Source organism: Hipposideros armiger, unplaced genomic scaffold (assembly GCF_001890085.2).
Source record: "Hipposideros armiger isolate ML-2016 unplaced genomic scaffold, ASM189008v1 scaffold_21, whole genome shotgun sequence".
NCBI lineage: Eukaryota > Metazoa > Chordata > Mammalia > Chiroptera > Hipposideridae > Hipposideros > Hipposideros armiger.
In genome coordinates this window covers 973,634-996,265 of record NW_017731371.1, presented here as the reverse complement: position 1 = coordinate 996,265, position 22,632 = coordinate 973,634, and the positions used below count along the sequence as shown (strand labels likewise).

The following is a 22,632-nucleotide window of genomic DNA, read 5'->3' as shown; positions in this document are numbered from 1 at the left end:
TCACACAGTCCAGCAATCACGCTCTTTAGTATCTATGCAAAGGAGTTGAAAACTTACCAGTATGTCTATACAAAAACCTGCACATAGATATTTATAGCAGCTTTATTCATAATTGCCAAAACTTGGAAGCAGCCAAGATGTCCTTCAGTAGGTGAATGGATAAACTGTGGTACATTCAGACAATGGAATATTCAGCACTAAAAGGAAATGAGCTATCTGACCATGAAAAGGCATAGAGGAAATTTAAACATTTATTACTAAGTGAAAGAAGCCAGCCAGAATAGGCTACACATTGTGTGATTCCAAATACGACATTCTGGAAAAGACAAAGACAGTGGGTTCGAGGAGAAAGGGATATACACAGCACAGGGGACGTTTAGGACAGTGAAACTACTCTGTATGATACATTAATGGTGGGTACATGTCAATACATTTGTCCAAACTCACAGAATGTACACCACCGAGAGTGAACCCTAATGTAAACTGTGGACTGTGGGTGATAATGCTGTGTCACTGGAGTTTCATCAATTATAACAAATATTCCCCTCTGGTGAGGGATGCTGAGGAGGGATAGATAATTCATGTGTGGGGGCAGCATGTGGGAAATCTCTATACCTTCCATTCAATTTTGCTGTGAACTTAAAACTGCTCTAAAAAATAAAGTCTATTTTTAAAAAAATGTAGCAGACTGGCATTCACTGACACAGAAAGATGCTTATAATATGACATTATATGAAAAGAAATAGGTACCTATACATATGATCCAGTTTCCTGACAATATTCATTAAAAATAAATGTTTTATACTACTCTATTTACCTTCTTAGAAACTAAGATACACTTGTACTGGATTAAATACACACACTAAGGTCCTAAATATAACTGTATACTCACTTAAACAAAAGTTTCTATCTGTGAAATTTCAAAAGTTCCTGGGAATCAGGAGCTCTGAATTCTAGTTCTGCCTGCACATAATGAATTTCCTTGGTATCAACATGTTTTTGTCTATAGGAGTACATCACATAAATGCAATATATATATATTTTTTTACCAATCCATTTCATTATTTTATAATTTCTAAATCCAAAGTCACCCAATTTGATTTTTTTGCATTTTAACTTTGAGAAAAAGAAATAAATTAATCTTGAGAAAAGCAAAACAGCAAAACATTTTAAAACTAAATGCAATTTTAAAAATAGTAAATCTCAATTCATTGCTATAATTGAATGCTTACATAAATGGATTTTAACCATATCTCAAGGGGAAAGACGATTAACAAATGCCAACCTCAAGGCAACCAAGATGTTGGAAGTATTAGTCAAAGAAACTTTTAAAAGCTCTTCTAACTGTGCTCCAGGAAGTTAAGGTAAAAACATTTGAAATGAATGGAAGGACAGAGGTTCTCAACAAAGAAACAGACGCTACAAAAAGAAAAAAGAATTTCAAAACTGAAAAAAAATGATCTGAAATAAAAAGTTCACAGAATTTGCTCAATAACAGAATGAAAATGACAGAAAAAAGTGTCAGTGAATTTGTAAATAAATCCATAAGCTATCAAATTCGAATAACAATAAAAAAAGTTTTTAAAAAATGAACAAAAGCCTCAGGGACCTGTGGGACAATATAAAAAAGCCTAATATTCATGTCACTGGAGTCCCAGAAGGAGGATTGAAAGACTGCTGCAGAAATATTTATGGAAATAATGGCTGAAAATTCCTGAATTTGGTGAAGGAGAAATGTATACGTTTAAGAAGCTCAAGAAACTCCAAAGAGGATAAAACCAAAGAAAACTACGCCTACACATAGCATCATCATTGAATTTCTGAAAATAAAAAGATACAGGAAAAATAATGAAAGTAGCTAGAGAAAAAACATTTTTACAGGGGAACACTAATGCAAATGACTGCAGATTTCTCATTAGAAATCATGAAGTCTAAAAAAAACAGTAGAACACTTTCAAAGTGCTAAAAGAACAAACTATCAACACAGAAATTCATAAACAGCAAAAATAACCTCCAGGAATGAAAGTGAAATGAAGAGTTTCAAATGAAGTACAAATAAGAGAATACATCATCAACACTTTCTCTAAAAAAATGCTAAAGGAAGTTCTTTATGCTAAAGAAAAATGATAAAAAAGCGAACACTGGGTAAAGGAAAAGAAACAGAAATAAGAGCTGAATAACTGAAAGAGACTACACTAAGTTCCCACTTAACACTGCTGATAAATTCTTGGACACTGGGACTTTAAGCGAAGCAACACATAATGAAATCAATTTTATCATAAGCTAATTGATATAAACAAGAGTTAAGTTCCTATGGCAAATTTCTGGTCACATAAGCATCACCAAACTTCTAAATAAAGACTCAAAAACACTTCTAATATTAAACACTGAAATAATGGTAAACTATATACATACATTTATGAAAGATTAATAAAAACATTTAAGATAATGATTTTCCAACCCACTTATCCCAGTACAGGATTATGGGTGTCCTGAGTCTGTCCCAGGAGCTCAAGGATCAAGGCAGGAACCAACTCTGGAACCAATCCTTGAGGAGCCCTTCCATCATAAGGCGAACTCTCTCTCTCACTCACTCACTCACTCACTCACTCACTCACTCACTCACTCACTCAGACTGGGACAATTTAGACATGCCAATTAACCTAACATGCACCTCTTTGGGACGTGGGAGAAAACCCATGCAGACATGGGGAGAACATGGAAACTCCATACACAGTGGCCCCAGCTGGGAATTGATTTTTTTCTCATTAACATCATAACCAAAAGACACTGAATGAAACATTATCCGAGGACCTGCTACTTTCCCCCCCTTAAATTATTGGAAACAGATATGACTGCTCAAAGTAAAAACTGTAACAGTATATAGCTATAATTCATAGACTACTTACAATTTATAATGTATTCTTATCGTAGTTGAATGTTCATATTATGTTAATATCTTAGGTATTCACAGTTGCTTGACACCAGAATCAGAAGGTAAAAAAACTAACGTGTTTATATAAGAAAAGGATCCTTTTGTCTCATAGTTCAGAGCCCAAGAGTGGAGGGCAGGATAGGGATGTTGCTGGCATGGGCTACTCTTATTAGCGGCTGTGGAAGCAGCACTCACCCCACAGTGGGGAGGCTATGAGGCATACATATCCCTGGGGTGCCCATCTACCAGCAGCTTGAGTGCCCTGCCCCACTGCTCAGAGTACGGCCATGAAGTAGTCACTCACTACAGGTTGACAGGGCTCGCCCCTGCGTCTCTATGCCCTTTTCAGTTTACCAGTGAGTACTAGAAGAGCTGTTCTCCACTGGATAGAGGGCAGTATGGAGAAGTGGCCACTGAACGAGGAAGTGATGGCAGAAGGGAACACTGCTGGCTTCTCTGCCTGGAGCACAGGCTCCAGATGACCAGAACTATATAATTGTCCAAGGTAAAATGCAATTGAGGAGACATTAGTATTTTTAATAAATGTATATTCTTTTCCTTCCCTACATCATCACCTAGTAGTGTGTTAGAGGTTATTTATATAAAAAGTTCCAAGGCTGTTGCTAATATCTCTCTTTTCAATTAAATAGTAGTGCTTTAGATTCCAACCAAGATTAAAGAGTCCCGCTAGAGCAGCGGTTCTCAACCTTCCTAATGCCACGACCCCTTAATACAGTTCATGTTGTGGTGACCCCCAACCATAAAATTATTTTCGTTGCTACTCTATAACTGTAATTTTGCTACTGTTATGAATCGTAATGTAAATATCTTTTTGTTTTCTGATGGTCTTAGGCGACCCCTGTGAAAAGGTCGTTCAACCCCCAAAAGGGTTGCGACCCACAGGTTGAGAACCGCTGCACTAGAGCCTCTCTCTCCCACTGATTAACACTGAAGTTCCAAGACAAAATACAATATACGATGACCTAAAAGTAAATAATAGCAAGTAGATTAGAGATGAAGACAAAAATGTGAAAAATTATCCTTACGAGGGTGAATGTTACGATTTTTTTTTTCTTTTCTCTCCCAGCTTTTTCTGAGGATGGTGCCAACTGCAGGATTACACTAGGTGTGTGCTGCAACGTCTCCAAGAAAACCTGTCTTTCTGGCCATACACCAGGGCCCCTGCAACCTACAGAATGTAAGTGGAACATTCTTTTTTCTTTCTCCCACTATTTTCTTTCCTTGCCCTTCTCTGAGGACAGACTTACTTCTAGCTGCATGACAGCAGCAGTGATGAGAGCATTAGCATTTAAAACCACAAGAGAAAATATATAAAGCAATTATTGATGGACATAAAGGGAGAAATCCACAATAATACAATATAGGGAATTTTAATACCACATTCGCATCAATGGATAGGTCATCCAAACAGAAAATTAATAGGGAAATGACCTTAAGTGTCATATTAGACATTTAAATGTCACATTAATAGACATTTACAGAACATTTCATCCAAAAACTGTAGACTACACATTTTTTTCAAGTGCACATGTGACAAACCAACTTTAATAAATTCAAGAAGGCTGAAATTATATCAAGCATCTTTTCTGACCACAATGGCATGAAACTAGAAATCAACTATAGAAAGAAAACTGGAAAAAACACAAATGTGGGAACTAAACAACATGCTACTAAATAATCAATGGATCAAAAGGGAACCCAAACAAGAAACCAAAAGCTATCTTGAAACAAATGAAAATGAAAACACAGCTTTTCAAAATTTATAGGATGTAGCAAAAACAGTTCTAAAAGGGAAATTCATAGCTATACAGGCCTACCTCAAAAAACAAGAAATATCCAAAATAAACAATCTAACTTGGGCCAGCCAAGTGGCGCATTGGTCAGGAGTTGGCTTGGGATGCCAGCTCTGAGCAGTAGGGCCCCGGTTCAGATCCCACATGAGGGCCAGTGACACTGTCCCTCTACAGCTAACATGGTGAACAACAGCTTGACCTGGCGCTGGGCTGCCGTGATGACAGTGTAGGGCTGCAGTGGGGCTGGCCAGCAGCGGGCGTGAGCTTTCGTGAGCTGCCATCCAATGGCCGGCGAGCGACTGCCTCACCCGGGAAGAGCGCAATGATATCAACATGGGCCAGTGAAGCAATGTCCTTCACAACTAGACTGAAGGACAAAAAGGACGGCAACTTGTCTGTTCCCCTCCCCCTATTCTCCAACTCGGTTCCCCTCCCCCAATTCCCCAATAAAATCTTTAAAAAAACCAATAACAATCTATCTCTATACCTAAAGGAAACAAAAAAAGAATAAACAAAACCCAAAGTAAACAGAAGGAAGGACATAAACTCAGAAGGGAAATAAATGAAATAGAAATTTAGAAAATAGGAAAGATCAAAACTAAGAGCTCGTTCTTTGAAAAGATAAATAAAATAAACCTTTAGCCAAACTCATCAAATAAAATCATAAATGAAAGAAAATTTACAATCACCACAGAAATATAAAGAACTAAAATACTATGAACAATTATATGCCAACAAATCTGACAATCTAAAAGAAATAAATTTTTAGAAGTATATAACTTTCCAAGACTAAATAAATCAGAAAGAAATTTAAAATTTAAACAGACCAATTACTAGCAATGATAGTGAAGCAGTAATCAAAAACTCCCAGCAAACAGCAAATAAAAGTCAAGGACCATGGCTTCACAGATGAATTCTACCAAACATTTAAAGAATACATACTATTCATCTTAAACTATTTCAAAAAATGGCAGAGGACAGAACACTTCCAAAAAATTATTCTATGAAGGTAGGATAACCCTGATACCAAAACCAGAGACAAACTTTACGCAAAAAGAAAATTACAGGCCAATATCCCTGATGAAAATAAATGCAGAAATTTCTCAACAATACAGTAATACCTTTGTTTGTGAGCATAATTCGTTCTGGAAACAAATTACTCATATTGCAAGACCGCTCATTTACGACGTTAAAATGTAAATTTTTACGAATTTACAAGACGAGAAATGTTTGCTCGTCTTGCAGAACACTCACAAACCACGTTACTCGCAATCCAAGGTTTTACTGTATTAGCAAACTGGAATCAACAACACATTGAAAGGCGTATACCCTATGATGAAGTGCGATTCATCTCAGGGATCCAAGAAAGGTTCAACATGTAAATCAATTAATGCAATACATCACATTAACAAAATAAAAAAAACAACCTGATATGATCATCTCAATAGATGCAGAAAAAAGCATTTGACAAAATTTAGCATCCTTTTATGATAAAAACTCTCAACCAAATGAGTATAGAAGGAACATATCTCAACATCATGTCCACATATGACAAACCCACAACTAATACTGTACTCAATGGTGAAAAGCTGAAAGCCTTTCCTCTAAGACCAGGAACATGACAAGTATGCTCAATATGACCACTTCTATTCAACACAATATTGGAAATCAGACAACAGTAATCAGACAACACAAAGAAATAAAAGACATCCAAATTGAAAAGAAGTAAAACTCTTATTACTTGCAGATGACATGATACAATATACAGAACACCCTAAAGTTTCCAACAAAAAACTATTAGAATAAATGACTACATCCAAGTTTCAGGAGACAGAATTACATATATATATATATATATATATATACATATACACTGTAGTGTTTCTATACATCAATAATGAACAATCAGAAGAAGAAATTAAGAAAACAACTCCATTTACAATTGCATCAAAGAGTATAAATGCCTAGGAATGAATTTAACCAGAGGCGAAAGACCTGTACTCTGAAAACTGTTAAAACATTGAAGATGGAAATTGAACAAGATACAAATAAGTGGAAGATATACCTTGCTCATGGTTGAAAGGATTAATATAGTTAAAATGCACTTAATACCTAAAGCAATATAGAGGTTCAATGCAATCTCTATTAAAATACCAATGACATTCTTCTCAGAATTAGAAATGATCCTAAAACTTATACGGAACCATAAAAGAACCCAAAGAGCCAAAGAAATCTTGAGAAAGAACAAAGTGAGAGGTATCACACTCCTTGACATCAAACAATACTACAAAGCTACAATAATCAAAATACACTACAATACTACAGTATGGTACAGGTACAGAAACAGATACATAGATCAACGGAATAGAATAGAGAGCCCAGAAATAAATCCTCATTTATATGGTCAATTAATCTACAATGAAGGAGGCAAGGATATACAATGGGATAAAGACAGTCTCTTCAATAAGTGATGTTGGCAAAACTAGACACGTATATGCAAAAAAAAAATTTAACTAGACCACTTCTTTACACCATATACAAAAATAAACTCAAAATGGATTAAAGACTTAAATATTAGCCTGAAACTATAAAACTCCTAGGAGAAAACAAAGGAAGTAAACTTTCTGACACTGCTCTTAGCAGTATCTTTTTGGATCTATCTCCTTGAGCAAGGGTAACCAAATAAAAAATAAACAAATGGGTCTACATCAAACTAAAAAGTTTTGGGGCTCAGTTGGTTAAGAGCTCACTCAAGAGTGTGAGCTCTGAGAAATAGGGTCGCCAGTTCGATTCCCAGCCCGAGCTGAGCTGCCACTGAGCTGCCAACAGGTGGCAGAATGGCTCAACTAAAAAAAAAAAAACAAAAAAACCAAAAAAACACTTTTGCACAGTGAAGGAAACCATCAACAAAATGAAAAATCAATTTACTGAATGGAAGAAGATAGTCACAAATGATATATCCAATAAAAGGTTGATATTGAAAATATATATGAAACTCATACAACTTAACACTAAAAAAACAAACAATCCAATTAAAAAATGGGCTGAGGACCTGAATATACATTACTCTCAAAAAGACATACAGATGGCCAACAGACATATGAAAAGATGCTCAACATAATTAATCAGGGAAATGTAAATTAAAACCACAATGCACTATCACCTCCAACCTGTCAGAATGGCTAGCGTCAATAAATCAACAAATAACAAGAGTTGGTGAGGATGTGAAGAAAAGGGAACCCTCATACGCTATTGATGGGATTGCAAATTAGTGCAACTACTACGGATAACAGAATGGAGATTGCTCAAAATATTAAAAAATAGATCTGCCACACGATCCAGCGATTGCACTTCTGGGTATTTATCAGAAAAAAGCAAAAACACTGATTCAAAAAAATATATATGCACCTCTGTGTTCACTGTGGCATTACTAGTAATAGTCAAGATATGGAAGCAACCTAGATGTTAATATACGAATGAATAAAGATGTAACACACACACACACACACACATACACATACACACACACACACACACACACACACACACACTTATTCAGCAATAAAAAAAGAATGAAATCTTTCCATTTGCCACATCATGAATGGACCCACAGAGTATTAGTATGTTAAGTGAAACAAGTCAGACAGAGAAAAATACTTATATGTGGAATCTAAAAAATAAATGAATAACAAAACAAAAGAGAAACAGTCCCATAGATAGAGAACAAACTCATGGTTGCCAAAGGGGAGAGCGGTGGGGAATATGAATTAAAAAAACAAAACAAAAAAACTCAGCTTGATTGTGACTATATTAAATGTAAATGGCTCTAGACAGTCCCCAAATTCTGTATCTCCTCAAATGAAGGCTTCTTAAGCATTACAAATGTATCTGAAAATTATATGCTTGTCATGTATTAAAATAACATCAGTGTGGAAAAAATTAAAACCCCAAGAGAACATCTACTACTTTGGCCAGTTGAACTAGGAAAAGAAAACCCAGTAGTATGAAAAATAGAAAACAGAAATCCTTATTAGTATTTTCTCTCTCATTTCTTTCACTGCAAGGTGGCCTAAGCTGAGCAAAAATGTGTGATAGTGCAGGCAGCTAAAACTCTGAGAGAAGCCTATGTTTCTGGGAAACAGCTGGGGAAAAAAGGTAAGTGTCTCTTTCCCAAGCAAAGACCAGGTTTGTCTACTGTCTAGTATAATAAAGATAAATGTCTCCTCTGGAGCAAATAATAGGCAGGCTTATTGCCTATTATAAATGATTTGGGTTCCCTAAGCTTGGGTTCCTCAGATGTGACACAAACCCAAAGCAGGTGCAACACTGGCCTGGGCCCCTCTATCTACCACCCTGGCAAGCGAGGGGCAAGGTAAATTGTCACAAATATTATACTCATGCTGCTTGATATGCTTTGAATAATAAAGTCCTTTATTGTGTGTTCTTCCAGCACCCATAAAACAAGTTATTTTATTAGCTTACAAGGAGAGTAAAATTTCAAACCCTTTACAGGTCTGAGATAAAAAGTCAGTGAACTTGAAGACAAATCATTAGAATATATCTAATCTGAATAGCAGAGAGGAAAAAAATTGGGGGAAAATAAAAAAAGAACAGCACTTCGAAACAATAAAAAAGAAGTCTAACATTCATGTCATTGGAGTCCTAGAAAGAGAGCAGTGCAGAAAAATAGTTGAAGAAATGGTGACCCCAAACTGCCCAAATTTAGTGAAAGACATAAATTTAGATTTAGGAAAAAGCAAACTCTGAACAGGATAACTTTAGAGAAAACCAGATCATAAAGAAAGGCTGAAAACCAAAGATTAAAACTTAATAAATTTGAAACAGCTAAATAAAAACAAACAAAAAATCACATTTAAGGTAACAATTAGAAGGACTGTACATTTCTCACCAGAAATGAGAGACCAGGGGACAGGGGAACAAAATCTTTAAGTGCTGAAAGAAAAGAATTGTCAACACAGAATTCTATATCCAGCAAAATATCTTCAGGAATGAAGCTGAAATAAAGATATCCTCAGATGAAAGAAAACTAGGAATCTGCCATCACTAGGCCAGCTGTAAAAAAAAATAAATAAGTGCTGAAAGAAGTTCTTTAGACTGAAGATGTATGAGAAAATAAAAACGTGGACCTTCAGGAATAAAGGAAGAGCTGGTAACTAACTGGGGAAACATAATAGAACATTTTTTTTCTCTTACGTTATTTAAAATATGTATGACAACAAAAGCAAAAATAATAACACTAGTAATGTTTTCAATGTATGGAGATGTAATACATGTGAAAACTGTAACACAAAAGGGAGGTAAATGGATCTATATGGTTCTAAGGCTCTGTATTTTATTTATAGAAATACAATATTAATTATAGTCTAATTAGACTATAAATGGTTAGGTAAATATTGCAATCCCTAGAGCAATGACTTTCTCTCTCTCTTTCTCTCTCTCATTGTGAAAGCCTCAGTTTAACTGGAGATAAGATTTAAGGACTGATTATTGATCAACAGACTGACTGATTTATCATCAAAGTAGACAACACCAAGCAGCTAACAGGGGGTCCTGCGCCCACCCCCCTCCCCAAGAGAGGAGCCATGATTGGGGAGGTCCACGGATATAGATATCTATATAGGTATCTATATATATATGTCTATCTCTATCTCTCTATATAGAGAGAAGACATAGTAAAAAATCCAGTGGATAAAAAATGGAATACTAATAAACATTAAAGTAATACAAAAGAAGGGAGAAAAGGGGAAACAGAGTGGAAAAACAGTAAACAAATAAAGAGATAGATCTAATCCAGCCATACCAAAAATTACATTAAATGTAAACATACAATTAGAAGACAGGTGTGATCAGACTGGATATAAAAATACCAATCAGAAAAATATGCTGTCTACAAATTAACCTACTTTAAAGACATAGATAAGAGCTGGAGTCTATGATAAAATCAGATAAAGTAAACTTCAGAATAAGGAGTACTGTAAGCAATAAAGAGGGGCATCATATGATAAAAGGATCAATTTACCAAAAAATCATAATATTACTAAACGTCTGTTTCTAACAATAGAGCTTTAAACTACATGAAGGAAAAACTGAGCTAAAAGAAGTAAAAAATTTTAAATCTACAATTATACTTGGAGACTTCAACACTCTTCTCTCAGTAATTGATAGACTAGATAGATAGATAAGGAAAGACCTGGAAAATACTACCAACTTGACTTACCAGTTATAGAACACTCCACCAATAACATCAGACTGTATCAATTCTTTTCAAGAATGCATAGAATATGCACCCTAATAGACCATATTCCGGGCCATCAGACAAAGCTTAACAAATTTGAAAGAACTGAAATCATTAAACATTCTCTGACCATAATCAAATTAAAGTAGAAATCAGTAACAGAAAGCTATCCATAAAATCCCCAAAATTTTGAGGTTAACACACTTCTACAAAAGCTGTAAGTCAAACAGGAAGTCACAAGGGAAACTAGAAAATAGTTGAAATTGAATGAAAAGAAAAATACTATATCAAAATCTGTGGGATGCAACTAAAGAAGTGATTACAGAGAAATGTTGGGTTATCGGAAAAGCCATGATGTATTTTTTCTGTTTTCCGTTGCAAAAATGCGTCATGACTTTTCCGACAACCCAATATATAGCTAAATACTAATACTCAAAACAAGGTCTCAAATCAATGATCCAAAAAAACTAGAAGAGCAAATTAAACACAAAGCAAGCAGAAGGAAATAAAGAGTGGAAATCAACGAAATTCAAAACAAACAGAAAATTAAGAAACCAAAAGTTGATTCTTTGAACAAGATCCCAAGAAAATGATAAACCTCTAGCAAGATTAAAATAAATGAATAAATCACATAAGTAAACAAACAGAAGACATAAATTATCAGCATCAGGAATGAAAAAGGAAGAACATCACCCATAGATCCCACAGACATGGTAAGGGAGTATTACAAAACACGTATGCCCATAAATTTCTCAACTTTTAATGGACAAATCCCTTGAAAGACACGTACTACACCAAAGTTCACCAAGGAGAAATAGTCCTATATCTATTAGATATTGAATTTGTGCGGAGCATTTGAGGTCTTGTTTCCTGGCAATGTTGTCAGTTTGGCTCAAATAAACGCTTATAAAAAATATAAAAAACCAACAACTGAATTTGTAGTTAAAAGTCTTCCAATGAACAAAACTATAGGTTCAGAGGACTCCACTAGTGAGTTCTACCAACACTTAAGAGAAGACTAATTCCATACTAACTCTTCAGGAATATAGAGAATAAAATGCCCCAATTGATTTAATGAGGTCAGCATTTATGATATCAATATTAGAGAAACACATTACAAGTAAAAGAAAACAACACACAAGTATCTGTCACACAGATACAACAGCCTAAATAAAATAATAGCAAATTGAATGCAGCAATATATAAAAAAAAGATATACACGTTATGACTGTGTGGAGTTTATTCCAGGAAAACAAGGTTTATTCAACATTTTAAAATTAATCAATGTAATCCACTTTATCAAAAAATTAAAGAAAAGGGGCCCAGCCTGGTGCCTCAGTGGTTAGAGCACGAGCTCTGAGCAACAGAGTTGCCGGTTCGATTCCCACATGGGCCAGTGAGCTGCCAACAGGTGGCCGATGGCTCAGCTGGTGACAGTGCATGCTCTTAACAAGGTTGCTGGTTCAACACATGGGATGGTGGGCTGCGCCCCTCCCTACTCCCCCCTCGCCCCACAACTATGATTGAACATGGCACCTTGAGCTGAGCAGCCGCAAGCTGCTGACAGGCGCCTGGATAGCCAGGTTGGCTGGAGCACGTGCTCTTAACAACAAGGTTGCTGGTTCGACTCCTTCATGGGATGCTGGGCTGCGCCTCCCCACAACTAGATTGAGGGCGGTGACTGGACTTGGAGCTGAGCTTGCGCCCTCCACAACTAAGACTGAAGGACAACAACTTGACTTGGAGCTGATGGGTCCTGGAAAAACACAATGTTCCCCTTCCCCAATTCCCCAATAAAAACTTAAAAAAAAAATTAAAGAAGAAAACCTTATGATCATCTTATTAGATGCAGAAAAAGCATTTGCCAAAATCAATATTCATTCATGGATACAAAATTTCGGAAAACTAGTAATAAAAGGGAACTTATTGAACCTGATGAAGGTCATCTACAAAAAAACTTACAGATAACATCATATTTAAGGGAGAAAGGGTATTTTCCTCCTACAACCATTAAAGGGAAAGGATATCCACTCTCACTGTTTCTATTTAATATTATACTGGTGGTCCTCTCTAGTGCACTCAGGCAAGATTAAAAAAAAAAGGCATGAAGAAAAGAAAACTGGAAAGGAAGTAATAAAACTCTAATCAGAGACAACACAATTATCTACATAAAAAAATCCCAAGAACTCTACAAAACACCTACTACAACATGAGTGTTTAGCCTAGTTGCAGGATACAGGGTCAATATGCTACCAGTGAACAAATGTAAAAGGAAATAAAAGTACCATAAATCTACAAAATACTTAGGTATAAATTAACAAAATATGTTAGATCTGTATGCAGAAAATTACAAACAATGATGAAAAAAGTCAAGTAAGATATAAATAAATGAAGAGAAATAGTATATGTATGGCATAAACATTCAATATTAATATGTCAATTCTCTGCAAACTAATCTATGGATTCATTACAATCCCAATTAAATTATTAGCAGAAATTTTTGGTAGAAATCAATAGATTATAAAATTATAATGAAAGGCAAAAGAACTAGAATAGTCGAAACAATTTTGTAAAGAACAGAGTCAGTGGATTCACACTACCTGATTTCAAGACTCAGTTACAGTAATCAAGGTAGCTAAAACTGGCAAAAGGATAGTCAACAGATCAATGAACAGAATAGAGTCCGGAAATAGATCCACACATACGTATATGCTCAATTGATTTTTGACAAAGATGCAAAGACAGCCCAATGGAAAAACATTTTGAGTCTAGATTCTTTAACTTAACAGAAAGCACTTGAGATTCAGCGATGTTGTTGTGTGTATTGAAAAATAGTATCAACCAACTTGACCTAACATTTACACAATACTCCACCCAACATCAGATTACATACATTCTTTTCAAGTGCACACATAATATTTACCATGATAGGCCATATTCTGAGTCATAAAACAAACCTTAACATGATTATCTTTCAATAAATGGTGCTAGAACAACTGGATTATCTACATTCAAAAAAAAAATAAAGAACCTTAATTCATATGAAAAGTAACTCAAAATAAATCCCAGGCCTAAATGTTAAAACTAAAACTATAAAACTTCTAGAAGAAAACATAAGCAAAACCTTTGTGACCTTGGGTTACTATCAGAAAAGGATTTCACATGTGCCTTAAAGTACTACCAATAAAAAAAGGATTACTTGAACTTCACCAAAATAATAAACTTTTGCTTTGTGAAAGATACTGTCAATAGCATAAAAAGACAAGCCACAGACTGGGAAAAATATCTGCAAAATGCTTATCTGGTAAAGGATTTATATTGAAAATACATGAAGAATTCTCAAAATTCAATTAAAGAAACCCAATTTTTAAAATGTGCAAAAGATATGAAACGACACTTCATTCACCAAACAAGATACTTTTCAGATGGTGTACATATATATGAAAAGATACTCAGCATCATTAATCATTATGGAACATACAGTAAAACCACAATGAGGTAACACACACACCTGTTATTAATAGAATGATCAAAAAAATCAGTGGTGTGCTGGTAAATGTTTAGCAACTGGGTCTTTGGGAGAGAAGACACTGCTGATTTTTAGCTTTTGCTGATTTCTGTGTCGTAAACATGCCGGCTGTGGCTGGTTACCCCTCACAAACTGTGAAGTTCGAAAAGTATATACTTTCCAACATACAGACACAATAGACATATAAACTCAAGAGCAAAGAAAACAGTAAAATGTAATAAAGGAATTAGGAAGTGACAAGTTTAAAATATTTATTATCTTTGTTTTTAATAATTTATTTAATTATAAATTTATATAATTTAATTTTGAACAATGGCTCTGTTTATTAACCAGCTTACAAAAATCCTGAAAATTTAATAATCAGTTCTTTTGAGCTGGTATAAGCTGGCCTCAAGCTCACCACTGCCTACAATAAAAACTCACACTAACAAGTGCTGACAAGGATTTGGAACCAACGGGATTCTCATTCATTGTTGATGGAAATGCGAAATGATACAGATGCTGTAGAAAACAGCCTGGCAGTTCTCTCTCTCAAAATCCTTTGTAGTTTTATTAGATTTCATAGATCAAATTAATGCAAACCTGATCAGAGACTGAAATAGACAAATCCAGCTTTATCAAAGGTTCACTGGGGCTAGTTAGCTTTTGGGATTCAAACACTTTAATATATACAAAGCACGACTCTCTAATTAGAGATAAAATTTGAAATGAAAATTACTTTTATGATACTAGGAAATACAGTAATATACCTTTGTGTTGAGCGTCATGCATGTTTTAATGAAACCACAGATAATCAATTCTCAGAGCACTATTGAATCTGGTCTCGAGTTATATAATACTAGACATTAACTTGTGGGACTAAAAGCAAATGATGCCACCTCTCTGTACCTTATCTCCCTTGAACCTTTTTGGCAGAAAGTTTGGCAGCTTCTCACAAAGTTAAACATATATTAACCATAAACCCAGCAATACTTGTAAGTATTTACTCAAAAGAAATGACAACCTGGCTCATACAAAAACCTACACATAAATGTTTATACTGACTTTACTCATTAATGCCCCAAACTGGAAACAGAAGTGTACTTCAACAACAAACAACTGTGCTAATACATATGACAAATTCAGCAATAAAAAGGAATGAACTATTGATATATGCAACAATATCGATAAATCATAGGTGCTTTATGCTGTTAAAGAAGCTAGGCTCAAAAAGTTTCATATTGTATGATTCCATTTATATGAAATTCTGGAAAAGACAAAATTAAAGGCAGAAAACAGATCAGTGGTTGCCAGAGCCTGGGAGTGGGAGGGGTTAACTACATGAGAGAATTTTTGGGGATGATGGAAGTGTTCTATATCTTGATTAAGGTGATAGGGAACTTAACTAAATTGAGGTGAAGTTCAACTAACTAAAAACTATCATCACAAAAAAACCCACAAGAGTTCAATTTCATAGGAAAGTGGGCATTTGTAAAATTAACATTAAAGACAAATTTTATTCTTTTTATTAAAAAAAGTCTGCAAAAAATTGAGTATCTCTCCCTAGAGCAACTTCATAACATTTTTTACAGGAACCAAAAAATCATTCTAAAATCCTTAAATTTAATGGTTTCCAGGGAACGTGGTCAACTAGAGTTATACCTCTTAATAAATCTCTTTCTAATAATTTTTCCATGCTGTTAGCGTTAAATAACTAACTGGTCATAAATTTTTTTTCTCTGAAACATAGGTAATTCATAATGAAATTTAAAAAAAAATATTTAAAGTTGAAGGCCTACCTAAGATTAGAAAACAGGCTTAAGAAAACAAATTATACATTGTTACATTGGGACAAGATACTAAACTTCAGTTCCCCTTTACCGAAAGAGCCTCTTGTCTTACTCTCCTTACTCTCTCTCTGGATAATGTCATCCACTTTCAGGGTTTCAAAGATCATCTCTATGCAATTAAGTCACTCCGGTCTTCATGCTAGTTGTGTACTACGAGCATATTCCACTTACACATGTATCACCTGGCATTGCAGGCATTTGTTCACACAGCTATGTTTATTATATTGACTCCTATGGTTCACACAGTCCAAGAGGGCAGGATTAGACTTCCACACAGAGCCTGGTTTAGTGTTATCATTCAATAAATTTATGACAGAGTCCCAAATCTACATCTCTAGTCCATACAGAATCTCCAGCTCTGTTATCTTCATTGGTGTATCATATCCCCAAGTGAAATAAACTTATAATTCCTTCCCCTAAAAATTACCTGGAAGTATTACAAATCTTAAAATGTCTGTCTTTTAATCTGCTATTGTATCAATTTCCTTCTCTACTTTTTTATTTGTACTTTCTTCCTGAGGCCTTTAACCTCAGGAAGCTTCCATATCATTAACCTACCAATGATACCTCCCACTCAAATTTATCCCTCAGTCTGGGGGCACATTCATCTTCCTAGGTGACTGATGTTACTGCTATGCAAATCTTGCACAGCTTTTGACCACCTGTACAACAAATTTCAAAGCCCTTCACACTCTCACCACGTAGTAAATCTGTAACATCTTATATTCAGCCACTCGAAATTATTTATGGTTCCCAATAATACAGAGCAAACCTTAAGTGACTCTTGCCAGTCTCTAGTCTCCCACTTTGCAATTTCATTCCACCCTTTTTTTTTTTTTAAGATTTTTATTGGGGAATTGGGGGATGGGAACAGCGTTGGGGAATTGGGGGAAGGGGAACAAGACAATTTGCTGTCCTTTTGTTCTTCAGTTTAGTTGTGGAGGACGTTGCTTCACTGGCCCAAGTTGGCACCATCATTGTGTTCTTCCCAGGCAAGGCAGATCAGTCACCGGCTTCTGGACGGCCGCTCACAGCGGCTTGAGGGCTGCTCACGCTGGCTGCTGGCTACACACGGTAGCCCATGGCAACCCACTGCAGCAGGGGCTGCAGCCTAGCCGCCGGCGACTCAGGGCAGCCCAGCTTCAGGTTGAGCTGTTGTTCAGCATCTTAGCTGTAGAGGGCAGTGTCACTGGCCCTCAAACGTGGACTCCGAACTGGGGCCCTCTGGCGTCCCAAGTCAGCTCTTTACCAACATGCCACTTAGCTGGCCCTCCACCCTCTCTTAAATATTACATCCTCACTGAGTGTTTCCCAGCCAACAGAAACATGTACTGGTCATCTACAATGTGTCAGAAACGTTGACACATAAGAATTAGAATCTCCCATTTCACTGGTACTTTCAGTGAAAAATGGTGTTTCCAGGTCATATAATCACAGTCTGTCTATATCAGAGTTTTCTGCACACCTCTTTTTTCTTCCCTGAAGATTTTCTGTCCTTAACGACTTGCAGTATCTTGCTGATATTTGCACTTCCATTATCATCTAGACAGTATGGCAGAAAGTAAATACTCAAATGTTTACTGAAGTCAACCAAGTAGGGTATCTTCTGAGCACTTACAGCATGGGGTTACATGATGGGAAAAGAATTGTAAGACCTGTCAGTCTCCAATCTGAAAATTTCACTTTAAATGCTCTATAAATTATCATGTAACTGTGCTGGGAAACAGAGCTGTGGTCCTCATCTTAACCTCAGGTGACTCTAAAATTTGAAGTTAGTATGAGAACCAGGTGTAAACATCTATAGTCAACTGATTTTGGACAAGAGTGCCAAGACCATTCAATGGCGAAGAGAGTCTTTTCAACAAATTGTGCTAGGACAACTCGATTGCCACATGCAAAAAAATGAAGTTGGACCCTTTACCTCATACAGTATACAAAAATTAACTCAAAACAGATTAAAGACCTAAACGTAGGAGCCAAAGCTATACAACACTTAGAAGAAAACATAGATGTAAACCTTTTTAACCTTGGATTTGGCAGGAGATTCTTATATAGGACACTGAAAGAATGAACAACAAAATAAAAAAATAGGTAAGTTGGACTTCATCAACTTTCTTTTTTTAAATTTGTCCTTCAAAGGACATCAAGAACATGAAAAAAACAATCCACAGAATGGAAGAAAATATTTGCAAATCATGTATCTGTTAGAAACTTGTGTCTAGAAGATATAGTTTTTACAACTCAATAAGAAACACAAGTTAAAAATTAGCAAAGTATCTGTATAGAAATTTCTCCAAAGAAGATATACAAAGGGCCAATAAGCACATTAAAAGGTGTACGTTATTAGCCATCAGGAAAACACAACCAAAACCACACTAAGAAACCACTTCACTCATTAGGATGTATCGAATAAAAATTCAGATAATAACAAGTGTAGTGAGAATGAGGAGAAACTGGTACCCTCACACTCGGATGGTAGGAATGTAAAATGATGTGGCCACTTTGATAAACCACTCTGGCAATTCTTCCAATGATTAAATGTAGTGTTACCATTATACCCAGTAATTCTACTTGTACACAAAGTTTACTGCAGCATATTCGTAATAGCCAAACATGGAAAACAACCCAAATGTCCATCAACTAACAAATGGATAAACAAAATGTGGTATTAGCCATATAATGGAGTATTATTCAGGCATAAAAAGGAATAAAGTAGATTTTGAAAATATTATACTCAGTGAAACAAGCCAATCACAAAAGACCACATATTATGATTTCATTCACATGAAGTCTAGCATAGGGAAGACTATGGAGACAGAAAGTAAATTAGTGGTGGCTTAAGGTTGGGAGCAGAAGGGTTTGGGGAATGGGGCAGAAGGTAATAGTTAAAGGATATGGGTTTGCTTGCTAGGGATTTTTTTTTGAGGTCATGAAAATGTTCTAAAACTGACTGAAGGAACGGTGGCACATATCTGTTAATATATGAAAATCCATTAAAATTTTCACATTAAATGGGTGAATTGTATGGTATGTAAATTATATCTCAATAAACTTTGTTAAAAACAAAAAAGACATAAAATAAAAATTTCCTGAGTGTATTTTTTTTAAGGTGCTGTCTTACTACTCCACATTGTTTTAGGGCACCTTTTAAGCTTAGGGGAGTATCACTTAAGGAAAAAGCAGTACTCCTAAAACAGTTTAAAGCATTGCCTCTCAGATACAAAAAAACTACATGCTTTTGCCAGTTTTTTTATCCCCTTCTCATTCCCTTCCCTGCCACCTATGCCAGCCTCCCACCACTTTGTTCCATAATGACAACAAAAACATACAGTAGGGGTTTTAAATATGCTTTATTTAGTGAATATAGCTTTATGTGACTTTTTTTAAGTTTGAAAGGAAAGAAGTTTAATTGGGTTAAAATATATTCATAGGGTTCATATACACTAGGTTGTATAATCATTACAAGCTTAACAATTATATTAATTAAAGCTGTCTATAATTTGATTTTCACTTATATGAATTTCAATTGATTTTTTTTCCTCCAAATACCCTCAAAGAAAAGTTTCTACATGAATAATGTATTTTTAAAAACTATGATTTACTTTTTTTTAAATTTAAAGACATTAATTTATGTCTTACTTTCAATTTACAGCTTAGGTAATAACTGTTCAAAGCAGATGATCTGGATCAGAATCACGCGGTGTTTTGTAACTCATTGTTGTCTATGAACCCGAAGCAATGTCATGAGGAGAGCTGATTAAAAATGCAGAATACTGGGCTTATCCCAGAATAAGAATTTGCACTTTAATAAGATCCCTAGGTAACTTATGTATAAAGTTTGAAAAGCACTGACCTAGAGCACTTATTAAATATGCATATACCAGTGAGGCAAAAGCATCTGCATTTTAAACAAGTATCCTATGGTTTCTCCTGTACACTGATGTATGATTAAGGACTGTTTAAAAGAAGAGTACTGAAAGAATATTCCTTTAGCAATGTTTTGGTGTACTAAGAAATACTGCTTATATATCCTTCCCCAAAGAGTTTGAAAAGCAAAAAACTAAAAAATAAAAAATCTGAATTTATAAATCGCAAAGTTATACCTTCTTAAAATTAATAACCTGAATCAGTATATGAAATAAGGGGTTTTGATGAACAATCAAAACCAACTTTATTTACAACTTTCGCAGTGTACTAGCCAAGAAGAAATTTTTTCATACCCAAAACTTCTGTGGACTTTTACTGAAAAAAAGTCAACTACTTTATTAAAAGAGTCCCATCCAAATAGAAACAGATTATAGTTCCTTTTACTCAAATCTAAAAGATGTCAAACAGCATGCTTAGTGTTCACAGTAATCTAGTAGTTTATAACGTAAGTCAACTTTGTTCTGAACCTTGCTAGAGGAAAACCTTTGTTGCCTTCAAAGGGAATACAGGTCTTAGGATCCAACATAGACATTACCTTTCAATATTTGTTAAATTAGCTGTATGGTATGTATAAAGGGCTTAAAGGATACAAACCCCCCCAAAGTATAATTTGTTATGCAAGATCATTTTTACTAATTCTTAGGAGATGCTGTTTTTGACAATCCAGCAAACATTTACTAACTGCAAATGTTCCAGATTTTGTGAGGAAGACAAAGATGATCAGGGCATTATTTTTAGTCCCAAGTAGCATATAATCTGAGGGGAAGTTACGGGTTGGCCCAGCACCTGCATATACAATTAGCAGAATGTGGTCGGTCAATGATGAAAACATTCTCCAAAGTTCTGAGTTTCAGGTAACTGAATTTCAGATAATAGATATTTTACAGTAATTTTCAATTTATTTGGTGCATAGGTGAAAAACCCAAGAAAGCTTACAACCCCTCTCCTCAACCCCCCAAAAAAAGTTTATAAGGAAGTAAGCCTGAGATAAGCAATCCTCTGGAAAATCTGCTTACATTTTAATACAAATACTTAAAATTGGGATATGGGGTGTGTGTGCTCTCCTCAAATGCAAAGCAATTCAAACATGAACTGGATGTAGGACACCCAATACAGTTAAGCTCATGGAGGGTGTTTCCTTTGACAAAAACAGGAACACTCAGTTTCAGAGATCGCTGACCATGCGAGAATAGAGGAAATGGGAGTGAGGACCTGTTTTTATTTCTCCCCTGGTAACTTAAAACAAAAAAAAACCCCGTTTCCTGGACTACTCCTTCCCTTCAACTTCATATTTTACAAACACTACGATCCTTAAAAAGTCTAGGAACTAAGGAAGTCAAAACCGGTCAAATGCATTTACCCATTTAGTGGTCCGAAACAGAAGAACCACCTTCAAGGGGAACCAGCAGTCCAAGAAGGGCCATCGCTGGGGAAAGTGCCTCCACACGCTCCCTACAGAGCTTGGGTCATTCAGAGCTCACTTCATTGCTCTCCCCTTTTCAGGGGCACACCCTCCCTTGGGAAGGGAAAGGCAAGCAACTCTCCAAAGGTGCTGCGGAGGTCGCCGGGGAGAGCGGTCAAGTTTACTGGGACCCAGGGCAAAACCTTCTCTGGTCTGGAAAAAGAAATAAATGCAAGTGACACCGAGGAAGTCCAGCTGAGCGGGGAAAGAGAGCTGCGACGTTCCGTCCGGTCCATGCCCCTCTGGGAATTAGGTCAGACCCCCGCCCGTAGGCTGATCTGAGGAGGCCTAGCCGCGCACGCCAACTCCAGCCCACTGACAGGTACCCGAGGTGGTGCCCGCGTCACAGGTGTCCCCCGACCAGATCCTTGCAAACCCGGGGGTGGGGAGGGACAGGTTGGGGCAAGGAAAAGGCACCCAAAGGTGAGACGCGCGGCGGAGCGCAGCACCCACGGTGACGCGGTCTCACCTCTAGGGTGGAGACTGTGCTGGTGAACAGGTCCTCTCCGTCCTCGTGCTCCTCAAAGTCGGTGGGCTTCCCGTCCCCCAGCGGAGGAGGTTCCCTCTCGGCCGCCATCTTCGCTCGCCCAGAAGACTGCGCGAGCGAAGCCTCGCGGACCTGTCACGTGAGCACGCACGGCCGGGCTGGCGCGCCCGGCGCCCCGCTCCTCCGCCTCCCCGGCCCGCATCTCGCGGCCCCGCCCAGCCGCACACGGCCCCGCCTCCAGCCTCGTGACAGCACCCGCCCGGAGCCGCCGGCGCTCAGCCCCGCCCCTTTGCCTCTCTGCACCTCCGCGTCTGATTTTCGGCTGCCTTTCCACCGCCCACTTGCTGTACTGACTTTTGTGGAAGAATCTGGGCCTTTTATTACCACATCACC

At 36.6% G+C, this 22,632-nt stretch overlaps 1 protein-coding gene across 2 annotated transcripts in view; it reads right to left on the bottom strand.

Annotated features, from left to right (window-relative positions):
* Window positions 1-22,409, bottom strand: part of SNX2 (sorting nexin 2) — a 65,326-nt gene extending 42,917 nt beyond the window's left edge. The window contains exon 1 of one of the 2 annotated variants that reach the window (XM_019635398.1): window positions 22,222-22,409. In XM_019635398.1, coding sequence (XP_019490943.1) covers window positions 22,222-22,329 — 108 coding nt within the window. In that variant the 5' untranslated portion in view covers window positions 22,330-22,409. The remainder of the gene's footprint in view (window positions 1-22,221) is intronic. The other variant, XM_019635399.1, reaches the window with a different exon arrangement.
* Between the last annotated feature and the right edge of the window lie 223 nt (window positions 22,410-22,632).